The sequence below is a fragment of the Macaca nemestrina genome, chromosome 10, assembly GCF_043159975.1.
Source record: "Macaca nemestrina isolate mMacNem1 chromosome 10, mMacNem.hap1, whole genome shotgun sequence".
NCBI lineage: Eukaryota > Metazoa > Chordata > Mammalia > Primates > Cercopithecidae > Macaca > Macaca nemestrina.
The window spans coordinates 50,909,575-50,926,056 of NC_092134.1; the positions used below are offsets into that span (position 1 = coordinate 50,909,575).

General features: G+C 37.3%; 1 protein-coding gene and 1 long non-coding RNA gene across 4 annotated transcripts in view; one reads left to right on the forward strand and one right to left on the reverse strand.

Moving 5' to 3' along the window:
* Positions 1 to 4,671: 4,671 nt before the first annotated feature.
* The window catches only part of LOC105473281 (methyltransferase like 25), a 125,137-nt gene continuing 113,326 nt past the window's right edge, over positions 4,672 to 16,482 (reverse strand). The window contains exons 12-14 of one of the 3 annotated variants that reach the window (XM_071071355.1): positions 9,867 to 9,941; positions 9,224 to 9,295; positions 4,672 to 7,619 (exon numbers count right to left, since the gene is read on the reverse strand). In XM_071071355.1, coding sequence (XP_070927456.1) covers positions 7,527 to 7,619; positions 9,224 to 9,295; positions 9,867 to 9,941 — 240 coding nt within the window. In that variant the 3' untranslated portion in view covers positions 4,672 to 7,526. Of the gene's footprint in view, positions 7,620 to 9,223; positions 9,296 to 9,866; positions 9,942 to 16,482 lie in introns of those variants that run through there. The other 2 variants (XM_011726994.3, XR_011609012.1) reach the window with 2 other exon arrangements.
* Positions 7,063 to 16,318, forward strand: LOC139356692 (uncharacterized). The gene is made up of 3 exons (XR_011609013.1): positions 7,063 to 7,166; positions 9,236 to 9,317; positions 16,183 to 16,318. It is a non-coding gene; the product is annotated as an uncharacterized lncRNA (long non-coding RNA).

A 16,482-nucleotide genomic window follows, 5' to 3' on the forward strand; every position in this document is an offset into this window, starting at 1 on the left:
ACTATTTCTGAGGACTCTGTTCTGTTCCATTGGTCTATATCTCTGTTTTGGTACCAGTACCATGCTGTTTTGGTTACTGTAGCCTTGTAGTATAGTTTGAAGTCAGGTAGCGTGATGCCTCCAGCTTTGTTCTTTTGACTTGGGATTGTCTTGGAGATGCGGGCTCTTTTTTGGTTCCATATGAACTTTAAAGCAGTTTTTTCCAATTCTGTGAAGAAACTCATTGGTAGCTTGATGGGGATGGCATTGAATCTATAAATTACCTTGGGCAGTATGGCCATTTTCATGATATTGATTCTTCCTATCCATGAGCATGGTATGTTCTTCCATTTGTTTGTGTCCTCTTTTATTTCACTGAGTAGTGGTTTGTAGTTCTCCTTGAAGAGGTCCTTTACATCCCTTGTAAGTTGGATTCCTAGGTATTTGATTCTCTTTGAAGCAATTGTGAATGGAAGTTCATTCCTGATTTGGCTCTCTGTTTGTCTGTTACTGGTGTATAAGAATGCTTGTGATTTTTGCACATTAATTTTGTATCCTGAGACTTTGCTGAAGTTGCTTATCAGCTTAAGGAGATTTTGGGCTGAGACAATGGGGTTTTCTAAATATACAATCATGTCATCTGCAAAGAGGGACGATTTGACTTCTTCTTTTCCTAACTGAATACCCTTGATTTCTTTCTCTTGCCTGATTGCCCTAGCCAGAACTTCCAACACTATGTTGAATAGGAGTGGTGAGAGAGGGCATCCCTGTCTTGTGCCAGTTTTCAAAGGGAATTTTTCCAGTTTTTGCCCATTCAGTATGATATTGGCTGTGGGTTTGTCATAAATAGCTCTTATTATTTTGAGGTACGTTCCATCAATACCGAATTTATTGAGCGTTTTTAGCATGAAGGGCTGTTGAATTTTGTCAAAAGCCTTTTCTGCATCAATTGAGATAATCATGTGGTTCTTGTCTTTGGTTCTGTTTCTATGCTGGATTATGTTTATTGATTTGCGAATGTTGAACCAGCCTTGCATCCCAGGGATGAAGCCCACTTGATCATGGTGGATAAGCTTTTTGATGTGTTGCTGAATCTGGTTTGCCAGTATTTTATTGAGGATTTTTGCATCGATGTTCATCAGGGATATTGGTCTAAAATTCTCTTTTTTTGTTGTGTCTCTGCCAGGCTTTGGTATCAGGATGATGTTGGCCTCATAAAATGAGTTAGGGAGGATTCCCTCTTTTTCTATTGATTGGAATAGTTTCAGAAGGAATGGTACCAACTCCTCCTTGTACCTCTGGTAGAATTCAGCTGTGAATCCATCTGGTCCTGGACTTTTTTTGGTTGGTAGGCTATTAATTATTGCCTCAATTTCAGAGCCTGCTATTGGTCTATTCAGGGATTCAACTTCTTCCTGGTTTAGTCTTGGAAGAGTGTAAGTGTCCAGGAAATTATCCATTTCTTCTAGATTTTCCAGTTTATTTGTGTAGAGGTGTTTATAGTATTCTCTGATGGTAGTTTGTATTTCTGTGGGGTCGGTGGTGATATCCCCTTTATCATTTTTAATTGTGTCGATTTGATTCTTCTCTCTTTTCTTCTTTATTAGTCTGGCTAGTGGTCTGTCAATTTTGTTGATCTTTTCAAAAAACCAACTCCTGGATTCATTGATTTTTTGGAGGGTTTTTTGTGTCTCTATCTCCTTCAGTTCTGCTCTGATCTTAGTTATTTCTTGCCTTCTGCTAGCTTTCGAATGTGTTTGCTCTTGCTTCTCTAGTTCTTTTAATTGCGATGTTAGAGTGTCAATTTTAGATCTTTCCTGCTTTCTCTTGTGGGCATTTAGTGCTATAAATTTCTCTCTACACACTGCTTTAAATGTGTCCCAGAGATTCTGGTATGTTGTATCTTTGTTCTCATTGGTTTCAAAGAACATCTTTATTTCTGCCTTCATTTCGTTATGTACCCAGTAGTCATTCAGGAGCAGGTTGTTCAGTTTCCATGTAGTTGAGCGGTTTTGATTGAGTTTCTTAGTCCTGAGTTCTAGTTTGATTGCACTGTGGTCTGAGAGACAGTTTGTTATAATTTCTGTTCTTGTACATTTGCTGAGGAGTGCTTTACTTCCAATTACGTGGTCAATTTTGGAGTAAGTATGATGTGGTGCTGAGAAGAATGTATATTCTGTTGATTTGGGGTGGAGAGTTCTATAGATGTCTATTAGGTCTGCTTGCTGCAGAGATGAGTTCAATTCCTGGATATCCTTGTTAACTCTCTGTCTCGTTGATCTGTCTAATGTTGACAGTGGAGTGTTGAAGTCTCCCATTATTATCGTATGGGAGTCTAAGTTTCTTTGTAAGTCTCTAAGGACTTGCTTGATGAATCTGGGTGCTCCTGTATTGGGTGCATATATATTTAGGATAGTTAGCTCTTCCTGTTGAATTGATCCCTTTACCATTATGTAATGGCCTTCTTTGTCTCTTTTGATCTTTGATGGTTTAAAGTCTGTTTTATCAGAGACTAGTATTGCAACCCCCGCTTTTTTTTGTTCTCCATTTGCTTGGTAAATCTTCCTCCATCCCTTTATTTTGAGCCTATGTATGTCTCTGCGTGTGAGATGGGTCTCCTGAATACAGCAGACTGATGCGTCTTGACTCTTTATCCAGTTTGCCAGTCTGTGTCTTTTAATTGGAGCATTTAGTCCATTTACATTTAAGGTTAAGATTGTTATGTGTGAACTTGATCCTGCCATTATGATATTAACTGGTTATTTTGCTCGTTAGTTGATGCAGTTTCTTCCTAGCCTCGATGGTCTTTACATTTTGGCATGTTATTGCAATGGCTGGTACCGGTTGTTCCTTTCCATGTTGAGTGCTTCCTTCAGGGTCTCTTGTAAGGCAGGCCTAGTGGTGACAAAATCTCTAAGCATTTGCTTATCTGTAAAGGATTTTATTTCTCCTTCACTTATGAAACTTAGTTTGGCTGGATATGAAATTCTGGGTTTAAAATTCTTTTCTTTAAGAATGTTGAATATTGGCCCCCACTCTCTTCTGGCTTGGAGAGTTTCTGCTGAGAGATCTGCTGTTAGTCTGATGGGCTTCCCTTTTTGGCTAACCCGACCTTTCTCTCTGGCTGCCCTTAAGATTTTTTCCTTCATTTCAACTTTGGTGAATCTGGCAATTATGTGTCTTGGAGTTGCTCTTCTCGAGGAGTATCTTTGTGGCGTTCTCTGTATTTCCTGGATTTGAATGTTGGCCTGCCCTCCTAGGTTGGGGAAGTTCTCCTGGATGATATCCTGAAGAGTGTTTTCCAACTTGGTTCCATTTTCCCCCTCACTTTCAGGCACCCCAATCAGACGTAGATTTGGTCTTTTTACATAATCCCATACTTCTTTCAGGCTTTGTTCATTTCTTTTTCTTCTTTTTTCTTTTGGTTTCTCTTCTCGCTTCATTTCATTCATTTGATCCTCAATCACTGATACTCTTTCTTCCAGTTGATCGAGTCGGTTACTGAAGCTTGTGCATTTGTCACGTATTTCTCGTGTCATGGTTTTCATCTCTTTCATTTCGTTTAGGTCCTTCTCTGCATTAATTACTCTAGCCATCAATTCTTCCACTTTTTTTTCAAGATTTTTCGTTTCTTTGCTCTGGGTACGTAATTCCTCCTTTAGCTCTGAGAAATTTGATGGACTGAAGCCTTCTTCTCTCATCTCGCCAAAGTCATTCTCCTTCCAGCTTTGATCCGTTGCTGGCGATGAGCTGCGCTCCTTTGCCGGGGGATATGCGCTCTTATTTTTTGAATTTCCAGCTTTTCTGCCCTGCTTTTTCCCCATCTTTGTGGTTTTATCTGCCTCTGGTCTTTGATGATGGTGATGTACTGATGGGGTTTTGGTGTAGGTGTCTTTCCTGTTTGATAGTTTTCCTTCTAACAGTCAGGACCCTCAGCTGTAGGTCTGTTGGAGATTGCTTGAGGTCCACTCCAGATCCTGTTTGCCTGGGTATCAGCAGCAGAGGCTGCAGAAGATAGAATATTTCTGAACAGCGAGTGTACCTGTCTGATTCTTGCTTTGGAAGCTTCCTCTCAGGGGTGTACTCCTCCCTGTGAGGTGTGGGGTGTCAGACTGCCCCTAGTGGGGGATGTCTCCCAGTTAGGCTACTCAGGGGTCAGGGACCCACTTGAGCAGGGAGTCTGTCCCTTCTCAGATCTCAACCTCCGTGTTGGGAGATCCACTGCTCTCTTCAAAGCTGTCAGACAGAGTTGTTTGCGTCTGCAGAGGTTTCGGCTGTGTTTGTTATTGCCCTGTCCCCAGAGGTGGAGTCTACAGAGACAGGCAGGTTTCCTTGAGCTGCTGTGAGCTCCACCCAGTTCGAGCTTCCCAGCAGCTTTTTTACCTACTTAAGCCTCAGCAATGGCGGGCGCCCCTCCCCCAGCCTCCCTGCTGCCTTGCAGGTAGATCACAGACTGCTGTGCTAGCAATGAGGGAGGCTCCGTGGGTGTGGGACCCTCCTGGCCAGGTGTGGGATATGATCTCCTGGTGTGCCTGTTTGCTTAAAGCGCAGTATTGGGGTGGGAGTTACCCGATTTTCCAGGTGTTGTGTGTCTCAGTTCCCCTGGCTAGGAAAAGGGACTCCCTTCCCCCTTGCACTTCCCAGGTGAGGCAATGCCTCGCCCTGCTTCAGCTCTCGCTGGTCGGCCTGCAGCAGCTGACCAGCACTGATCGTCCGGCACTCCCCAGTGAGATGAACCCAGTACCTCAGTTGAAAATGCAGAAATCACCGGTCTTCTGTGTCGCTCGCGCTGGGAGTTGGAGACTGGAGCTGCTCCTATTTGGCCATCTTGCTCCGCCCCCCCGAGGAAAAGGTAAAGCTGCAGTCTTAAATACTCTGTTTCTTTGCTTTCTGTAGAAAGAAATTCTACATCTCAGTGTGATGAATGCAGGTTATCTCATGTTGATGTGATGCTTGCGTCACACATTTAACTGATTAATAATAATGGAAACCATTAATGGATACACGTAATTTCTGACAATTGTTTAAAACATACGGAAATTATTATCAAGTTGCCTTGCTAATGAAACTGTTGTGATTTACTTTTTTTTTTTTTTTTTTTTGTGACGGAATTTCACTCTTGTCGCACAGGCTGGAGTGCAATGACGCGATCTCGGCTCACTGCAACCTTCGCCTCCTCAGTTGGGGTGATTCTCCTGCCTCAGACTCCCGAACACCTGGGATTACAGGCATGTGCCAGCATGCCGGGCTAATTTTGTATTGTTAGTAGAGACGGGGTTTCACCATGTTGGTCAGGCTGGTCTGGAACTCCTGACCTTAGGTGATCTGCCCGTGTCGGTCTCCCAAAGTGCTGGGATTACAGGCATGAGCCACCGCACCCGACCTGTTGTAATTTACTTCTCTATACTAAAAGGTGTTTTACATATATAAAGTATTTTTCTTTATTATAATGAGAAATAGATGTTATAAAAATATTTGGGTACCAGGAAAGGATTTTAAATTTTAATACAGAAAGTAAAATTATAAAAGAAAAAAGTTGGCTGAAAAGGTTTTATGCTCCTGAAATAGTTACTCTTATAGTCAACAATATGAGCAAATCACAGCATGCTGAACCAAGAAGGCTATTTAGAAGAATGCAATTGACGAACTGAAACTGAGAAGGATTCTTAGGCAGTCAGTATGAATACCACATATGAACTCATAGTCTGGTTCTTTTCTTTTTTCCTGTTTTCTATCATTGCCATTGACTGCTAAAACCATTCAGAGGAAGGTTAATGGGAAAACTTTATATTGAATAAATAAAACAACTGAAGCTGCTGATCAATCTTAGTATCACTAACTATGGAACAGCCAAACAAGACGTGTCTCCTGATGTGATGCAATAGAAAGTACATAACACTAACTATGAAGTATTTGTGCCAAAAGAAAAAATAAACACACACATAATAACTTAACTCTCATAAGTTTCTAGATATAACAGCTTTTAGGAACTACTTGGGATGGGTGTATTAAATGGCTCTCTGAGGGTATAATCTGATAAATATAGAAATTTATCCTAGAGAATCTATCTGTATTTTATAGGATAAATTACCTGGTTTCTTAAATAAATAAACATGATATGAAGTTTTAAAAAATGGAGGGGAAACACTTATATATTTAAAACAACCTGAGACACATCAAGCAAATGCAAATGTGTTAAATTTGTTTAGATTCTGAATTGAAGAAACTGATATAAAGACTTTTTCAGCCAATTGCAGATATGTGAATAGGACAATTATAGATGTTATTTTGAAAAAACAAAACAAAACCCCATAACTGTTAGAAATAATAAACTGCCTGGAATTTGCTTTAAAATTCTCCAGATAGGTATGTGTGGATGGGTGTGCATGTTCATGTTTATGTGTGTATAGGTGAAACAAAATTGGTAAAATGTTGATAATTATTGCACTTTGTGATGAGTACATGGGGATTCCTTATACTCTACTCTCCACTTCTAGATATGTTTGAAATTTTGCAGGAAAAAAGCTTAAAAATGGCTTATTTTCTAAGTATTGTACTATCTGTACAAAGAACCTGATTATCCATATATATATATATATATATATATATATATATAGGCTGTAAACTCAATATTTATATTACAATACAAATACATATAATTATTCTTCTTAATTGTGGAACAATGCCAACATTTAAAAAAGCAGTTTTTGCTTTGGAAAATTTTATAAAATCTCTCTAGTTGAGGATCAAGGAAGCTTTATCCCAGCTGTTCATCTCTTTGGTAGGCATTAGAATCCTCAAGTTTTCTGCTAACGAAAGGAACTTGTTTCACAATGGGCAGAGTGTTGGCCTCATTCCATTGACTCTTGGTTTACTCAGATTGGCTTTTACAGAGCATAAGGTAGTTATATTAAGTGCCAACTCATCACTTTATTTTAGCAAGATGAATTGCCTCACGAATCCCTAAAGAGAATATCTTACTTATAAGATACAACTTTCTTTAAGGGAATTATCCCATGTACTTAGATTAAAACCCAGTGTAAAATGTGCTTTAAATGAGGCACTTTTAAATTTCTGACCTTGTTCCTGGGTATTTCTTCCCTATAAGTGCAGAATTTTCCCCTCCTGGTAAAACAGAAAAACTCTTCTAAAATGTGGAAGAAATTGCAAATGATCTTCAGCACCAGGTACCTTTACTTCTTATCGGTATTTAATTCAATAAATCAAAATGTGATTTGTAGCAAATATAAGGGGTCTTAAATATTGAACAGGAATTAAGACATAGATTACAATGTTCTACTGATGTACTAACTCAGGAATGTAGGTCAAGCGTTTTATATTATTATCACAGGTTCTTATTTTATTAATGCATGCTTTGACAATGGAAAAAGGGATTATAACCTTCTATTGTTAGTCATTATTTTATTATTTAAAATATATAGCAATCATTTAAACATTTTTATATAACAGGACATACATGTTTAGAAAAGCAATCTCAGCAACAGGTCTCATAGAGAAATACATCTAATAATTTGCTTCAACGGAAATCATTGCTGCTTCTTCAGAGCAATAACAGCGTAACATCTGGGAGATTTCACAGGATCAAACAACTTCACAAGAGCAGACCACACAATATCTTCCTGCAAATTGATAAGTGATTTAGAAATACAACCATTTGTTGAAGAAAAAAATGAGAGATGAGTCGGATTATATATTGTAATATAAAAAATACATAAAAACAAAGAAATCTACCATGTGTTCTCTTCTGTGAAGGTGCTTCACAGAAAATTCTTATTCTTTGTTAAAATTAACATTCACAATTACACCTTCAAGAAAATTTATGCTGAGGAAACAAGGATGTACATAGAGAGTGAACTCCAAGTTTATTCTTTGCTACGGTTGTGAAAAACTGGAAGTGGCCAATCACAAATGAATATTAGTTAAATAAATTATTTTATGATTAAATGTTCACTTTCTAGTACATTTAATATGGTGGGAAATTCTGAATAAAATAAAATAAATTAGATGTAAAACTGCATTTATAATTTTATTGTAAATTTAATTGAAGTACAAATAATGTGCACGTATATATATATACATATATATACATAACCACATATATTTGAGAGATTCCTTAAATGTATTAAAAATTTAATAGTTGGAGCTATTAGATAAAAGGTAGGATTATGACTACTCTTAATTTTCTTTATTATATACCCTGTATTTTAAATTTTTTAACATAAATGTGCATTATTTTATAAGATATTGATTGAAATATTAAATATAACATTTCTATAATTTCTATAATTTCATAACAACCTATTAATCTTTGTGCATATTGTTTTGCTTACCTCTTGTACATAGGTCATTGGAGATTGTTTTGAAAAGGGATGTGAGAATCTAGTAAAATAGGTACTGATTTTATCACCCACTAACTTAGGAACCAAAGCTTTCCTGTGATTTGAAGTTAGCTGGCAGCTTAGGAAAGTACATCATTATTTACATATTTAAAAATTGCCTTTCTCCATAAAAATACAAATTAGAACAAAGCAAACATTTTAAAATATCCATTTGTTCCAATCAGCATTTGTTCCAATTATCAAAATAGGAAAGTAAAGCTTCCCATACGACAAAATAAAACTGTTAAAGAGTCTACAGCAGAAACACTCGGTGAATCCATGAATGGGTTAAATTTAAAAAGTTCACGAAACTGTTTTGACCATAGCTCATAGTAGAATCTGCAAAAAATATTTTCCTTAAAGACAACCCGAAAGACAGTATTTTTGTCATTTACCATAGACAAATTGTGAAAAAACAGAAGGAATCTTCCTTGATCAGAAAGAAGTTTCTATTCTGCAGAATCCATATGGCCAACACTCCAAAAGTGAATTAAAAGACAAATTCGTACAAAATGAAATGTATTTACAATATCTTTTATGTCAGGCCTTTATTAATTTCAGCTATACAATATTTCATATATAGTGGTTTATGTTCACTGCCTATGTATAGTAATTACCATACAATTAAAAGAATGTAAACTTTATTATGGCAGCCTTGCTGAAAACATCTGTTGTACATATGTTTATATGTTTAAAAAGAGATGGAATGAACATTTAAACTATGAAAATGTAATGAGAAAAATTTTCTGACTAGTTTTATGTGACTCTTATCCTAGATATAAGTGGCTCTATATTACTGTATTTAATAAAATATTTGTTATGTATTTTAAAATAACATAATTTACCTGCTCTTTCAGGTAACAAAGTCGATCCAGAAGAATCAAAGTCTCTATACAGGGAGCCAGAACAACTTTCAACTATAATAAAAAAATTAGATAGGTAGGTTGGTGGTACTTAAAAAAAAGAAAAAGAAAAGACTAGTTTATTTCCTTAAACCTATGTTTAAGTAAATGCATCTACAGAAGTTTATATAGGCTGAATCTCCAATACCCATGCACAACTTCAGAAAATGAATATTTCAGAGATCAAAAGTTTTTCTTTAATAATAGGAAAAGAATGTCCTTTAAGTGACTGTGAGGTAGACTCCAACAAGCAATCATACGTGATAGAAAGCTTTTAAAGGGGTACTAAGAATGAAATTCATTAAAAGGAATGCTTGTGAAATAACTGCATTGGGACCAATATGTGTTCAAAGAACTCTGAAACTTTTTGTGCATTTATAATACTTTTTAAAGAGAAATCTACCATGTGTTCTCTTTATTACATTACTGACACCTAATATAGTCCTGAAATAGGAAATGATCCAAAACAGTTTTTCTACAGTAAGAGAAAAACACCATAGATTGCTTGGCCCACAATAAAATTTAATAGGACCCTATTCAAGTCTAGCAATATATCCAATTCAATATGCTTAACTCTGAGATTTACCATATTAAAAGCTTCCAGCTCATTCATTCGAGGCTTATACTTCTCGTAGTAGTTCATTATAATTTTTTCTGGCAGCTTCAAGATAAAAAACAACAATAAATTTAACAATAGTTTAAAAATATTTTTCCTTGTCAAACATATCCTAAAGTAAAATCAACATGACATCAATTTAATACAACTTAGGTGTCTGAAGAACTTGCTCTAAGGATATTCATGAAGCAAGTCAAGATAACTCTAAATTACTTAAAACTTTTACACTGATAGAGGTTATGCAGCACATCATAAATAAAACCACCAGTAACATTCCATTAATATTGTTTAATTTCAACAACTAATAAGGAAATGTTTACTTTCATTTGTTATTATGCTTCGGGCATACAGGAGGAGCTCAAACATTTTTTGACTAAAATTAAATTTTACAACACTCTATTTAAAACAAGACATCTTTGAGCAAAATTCAAAGGCGAGAGAAACACAATGGCATATGTTCATACTTAAGGTAGTTTCTTCTAACATCCACTTGACAAGTCCATCAGAGAGAATTACTTTTCTTTCTTTTTCTTTTTTTTCTAAAACAAATACGTACAGTATGTTGAACTCTTGTATTCAGCAGGCCACTCTCTAGTTCAATTGTGCTTTTGCTACTGCTAGATCAGCTTTGTTACTGAGTCAATTGTATTTATTTCTAAACTTGCTATGCCAGTTACATTATTGTCATAACATACAGGTTGAGTATCCTTAATCCAAAATCTGAAATGCTCCAAAATCTGAAGCTTTTTGGGTGACAACATGACTTTCAAAGGAAATGATCACTGGAGCACTTCAGATTAGGGATGCTCAAATGGTAAGTATATAAGGTAAATATTTAAAAAAAAAAATCTGAAATCTGAAACACTTCTGGTCCCAAGCATTTTAGATAAGGAATACTCAACCTATCATGTAAATAAGTATTACATAACAAATGAAATATGAAAGCAGCAGGAAAAATTGATTCTATAAGTTGAATGCCTTTGTGAAAGGCCTGATAAAGCAGAGTTACCAAAAGAAATTGTCAATTAGATGTGGTTAGCACAAATGAAAGGCTGGATAAAATGAGTGAAAATCTGAAAAGACTTGTAGTCAGGTTTATTTGCAAATGGTTAAATAAATTTATTATTTTTTCAAATTCCTTTTTTTTTTTTTTTTTTACTATTGTACTAAATTTCTTTTGAATTTAAAAAACTATAAAGGGTAGTGGAAAGTAAGGCTTTGTCTCATTCAATTTCTTGTGAAGCCTTCCAGAAAAACTCTCCCCCTTTGTACAGAACCCATGCAGATTACACACTCCCCATCCTTTTCAAAAGTTTGCCATTTTCGGAATCAAATGAGTCCCTGCTGGAGCAAACTTTTGCAGAAGAATATGTTGGACTACACCCAGGCCTGAACTTCAAGGCAGCAAAAACTCTCATCTCACAAAATTGTGTGTGTTGAATTACACTCTTTAGTTCTCTCCTCCATCATCTGAAGATCAGCAGTTGTAAGGTAACTCAGAACTCATAATCTTCCCTAACTTGCTCCCTAAAAACGTATTTCTTCAATATGATTTTTTGGGTGCTCCATTTTCTTTGTTTTCTTTTGCGCTAAATTGGGAAGCACCATGCTGGTCATCAGTTATGTTTGTTTCAAACTAGAGATTGTTGATTTTGTTCCTCAGGATAAGACATTTTAGAGAAATATGTTCTGTTGATTTTGTCTGAGATCTGTAACCGTGGGCATTTCCTCTTGACATCTTTCTGCATCCCTCTTTTACCTTCATTATACTTTGTAATATACATAGTTTAAGATTTCAAATTCTTTCTGATATTGACAAAGAGAGTTTTGTTTCTCTTTCTCATTCTGTTTGCTGCTTTTGAGTGTATTCTGGAGAGAAAAGGTGAGAACACCTTTTTACTCTAATGTTTAAAAAAAAGTTTGTTGTTTTAGGAGATCCAAAACTAGATATTATAGACTAGGCATTGTAAGTATGTTTGATGCAAAAAAGCCAAGGGAGAACTCCAAACAGTGAAACCATATGCAAACCTGTGTGCAAAAAAACCCAAACCAAATCAAACCAAAAATGGCCTTGTTCTTACAAGTGCATAAGAAGTATACAGTTGGCCTTCTCTAACTGCAGGTTCTGTACCCACAGACTCAATCATCTGCAGATCAGAAATATCCACACACACACACACACAAAATAACAATGCAAAGTGACATCAGCACGACAACTGACTACAGATGCCTGATGCCAGTCACCCCATACAATAAAGACACAAGGCAATGAATATACAGATGAGATTTGACTGGAGTGTTGAATGGAGAGCACTGGAGTACAGCAGGGAAGTGGAGATGCACCTGTGGTGATTAGAAGTCCAGGTGGGCAGTTTGGACACACCTAGCCTCTGTAGCTCCATCTTCTCTGATTGGATGAGATCTGCCCCAAATCAGCAGAAACTTCCTGTTACAGGGAAAAAGTAAGCAGAAGAATGCTACCAGCCCCTACTGCCATAACAAACACTTACCATCCTTTCTACAGGAGAATCTCATAGTCCTCGTAAGTAGTGAGCCCAGTTTGGGAGCTTCCAGGAACCCTCACAGCTGCATTGTCCCAGATGAGGAGTACAATGCGTGCACTCCCCACCCCCACTTAGCCTTGTATGCCAAGCTTCTACAGCACAGAGCCATCTTAAGACCAGAGTAACATCAGGAGTGCACCCTGCTCTGAAAGTCAGTGACACTACCTCTACACCACTGGGGCTCTATCTTCATTCCACCAAGCCCATATGGGTGGCTGACTGCCACAACCTAAGCTGCATGGGGCCTGGGTCCAGGATTGGCTGTCACTCTGGTCCTACACAGCAGAGAAACCAACTCACTTCTAGACACAAAAACAGTCTGGCAGTCCTGTCTAGTGTAAACCTACCCTTGAACTGGCAAAATTGCTGCACGCCCTCTCCTGAGGGGAGAGACCGTGAAGCCTCCAAACAACTGACATGCTCTGGGGCCAGGTGAAGTACTACACACCCACACCCAAGGATGTACAAACAGCCCTGTGGTGCCACACCCCCTGAGCTACCCAAAGGTCCAATGCACTCAATCAGGGTCTGAGAAAGACAGTCCCACAGTCTGCCCCTAGAGGGCAATCACCCAGGCTCACTGAGCAGCTGTGGGCCTATGACACAGGCCTGAGAAATAGCTCTGGGGACCATCCCCATTATACAAGCCTCCAAGCAAGCCGAGTAGCTGTGTGCCTACATTCCAGGCTTGAGAAGCAGCCCTCCCCAGGACAGACCTGGCCGACATGCCCTAGGGTCAGTTGAACAGCCTTGCACTCCTGTCCCAGGCCTTGAGAAACAGCCCTGCGGGCAGCTCTTTGCAGTCCCACCCCAAGCTGACTGAACAACTGTGTATATGCGCTCCCAGCCAGAGTAACTCCCCAGAACCCCAGTGCCAGCTCCAAGCTGGCTGACCCATCATATGCAGGCATGCACCCCCAACCTGAGAAACAGCGCAGTGAGGCCACCCCTAGCAAAGCTGCCCCACCACTGTCCACAAACTCTCTCAGCCTAGGCCACTGAGACACTCATGAGTGCCACTAGCATGAACTGCATCTGAACAATCTATGTGGACACTGCACTACTGCATCCACCTAGGACCACAGCCAATGTACCCCACCCTACTAATATCCCCAAACCCATTCATATGAGTAAGCCTTTCCTTATGAAACCTACACTATAAAATTGGATGATGTGACTTTTCCACCAAGTGCATAGAAACCAATGCAGGGAAACATCAAACATGAAAAAGCAAGGAAACATGACACCTCCAGAGGAACACAATAATCTTCTAGTAGTGGAACCAAACTATAAGGAAAGACACAAAATGCCAGAGAAAATAATTCAAAAATAATAATCTTAAGAAGACGCAGTACAAATAGATAAGTCAATGAAATCCAGAATGATAAATTAAAGAGATAGATATAAAAAAGAACCAAATTGAAATCCCACAGCTGAATAATTCAAGGAATGAAATAAAAAATACAATTGAGAGCTTCAATAACAGAGTAGACCTAGCAGAACAATTTTTTTCAAAATGAAAAAGACAAAACATTTTACTGATGAGTGCACAAATGAACCTAGACAACCACTAAGAGTTCCTCACACTTTCATGTACTCACAAAATTATTTCATCTTTATAGACATAAGTGAACAACTGGCTCTGCTACTTCTTAAAGATGTGAAAAATTTCTTAAGTTTAAATATACAGTCTTAATTACTCCAATGTCCCAATGTCCCAAGACAGATTGTAGGTAATGGAATCTCAACTGCATCTCAAAGAATCAAAAACAAAAAACAAAACTCAATGCAATCTATAAGATTAATATATTTATAGGAAAAATTCATATTAAGTAAATTCTACCCCTTTCTCCCTCTTATCTATTATCTTTCTCAGTTACTGACAAATTTTTTATAGTATAAGAGGGCAGCAAAATTTCTCATCAACTTTTTCAAAAATAAACTATTAAAAAGATACCCAAGAGACTTATGAATATAACACCATTGAAATTATTTACTGAGAAAATACTTTGCATTTCTATAGTATTTTTAAGTAAGTTCTCCAAACTGCTTCAGAATCTGTAGTGTTTTCACAAGTAACATTTTATTGGAGTTATCATCATATGACATAGTTGGTATGGAAATGATTACATCTAATAGATGAAAAAGATTTAGACATAAAGAACATCATGCCCTAATGCCATATGATGTTACTGCTAAGAGTTAGGATTAGAACTCTCACCCTATTCTTAATCCAGTTTGGTATCCTAAGACCCTATATATTCTGTTTCACAGAATGCTACTAGTCACTGTGCTCATGTGTTCAAACAAGTTTGGGCAATGCTGTGTTAAACAAAGCCAACCATATTCCCAGAGGCTTTACCATGCATAATAAATATCCAGGAAGGGTATGGAGAATAGGGTAGGTGCCATAAACTGAAAGCCCTGTAGGCACCAGATAGGTAACAAAAGTGAGGAGGCAGGGCTAGAGAATGTGGCCCCATCTAGTGGGGCCCTGACCACACAGGAATGCAGTCTAAGCTAGCCTAGTCTTTTCAGAGAAGCTACAAATCTGAGTTTTAATTTCAAATTCCAAGGTATTTATGCATGTTGCATCAATTTAAGAAAAAGAAAACACTGTAGTATGAAAAAAACATTTAGGTCAGATCAGGCTGGTCTCATTTAGAAAATCTGAAATACCATGAGTCACAATTTTATTTTCCCATAGGACCTTCATTCAAAGGATCTATTAATTTCTTAGACCTCTGCAGAACAGTGTTGAAAATGTGCCCTTTGAAAGCAAGCCTCTTGTCCTCCTAGACCATTATGGTGGGAGCACCTCTAAACCCCAAGCATGAATTATTCAGGGTTTACTTAAATTGAAGTCAAAATTAATACCCAGCCTTAACTGTCCATGTAGAAATGTTTCTTTTCTGACAAATCTAGCCCTTGCAAATCTATATTTCTCAACTTCTCAACAATTATACTGATAACTGAAGATATCTTTACAATAAGCCTCACAATTGAATTGTGAAAAATAATACCATAATTGATTTGATATGAAAAAGACCCTTCAACTTTCTGAAACAATTTTAAATATATAAGTGGTTTGAAGGCATTTACAAGTTTAGAATTTGGGTTGAAACTAGTGAGAGTTTCAAACACTATAATACTTGCAATGTAACTTTTCTAAGGCAGAAAGTCTTTTTTTTTTTTTTTTTTTTCCTATTCTTTCCTCTTTTCCCTTTCATTTCTGCCCTGTCTTCTTCACTTCTGCCTGGTAAAAATTAGTTCAGAGAGCCTGATGGTTGTTTACCGTAGTGCCTAGCATTGTTTACTGTAGTGCCTAGCATTTTAGTAGAAACAGCATAAAAGTGTTTAATCACGTGGCAAATGATTTTCTCCTTGTAGTGTCTACTTGGTCCATACTCACTTATTTTGACAGGTAAAATACTCAGCTTCTTTTGACTGGTAAAATAGCTACCCTGATCCAGGGATCAAGTACTGAATGCATCATATTTCCAGAGCCATGAGAAAATAAACACACCTGTTATAGTCAAATGAGACTAACTCCTATTTTATTTCCATGGATGAAATAAAAACCTGGGTTCATTGGGAACCCTTGGAGGAACCTAAGAAATGTAACATTTGGAGTTATAATATAGAAATAAGAAATAATCATGAATTTCTTTCAAATAGTCTCAAATCAGTTTTTTTAAGTCCTATTTCTTTCTTCTCAACAGCTTTGGTGGCCAAGATAGAATTTCATTTCCTACATTGTCAGTGATTATTCTCCTTGATGGACACAGGATTTGTGGAGTCTAAAGAGAACATACAATTCTAAAGTGTTCATGTTGGAAAGGGAACTCTGCAATGATCAGAAGGATTGAGTCAGTTTTAGTATAAAAAATGAGAACTATATTAACAATGAGGCTGACTACACAGAGTTTTGAGCTAGAGACTCACTCTACCCGATACCACTGACATGTTGAAATGCTAGATGAAACTGACATAGAAAAATAATCCTGGAGTTTAAAATATGT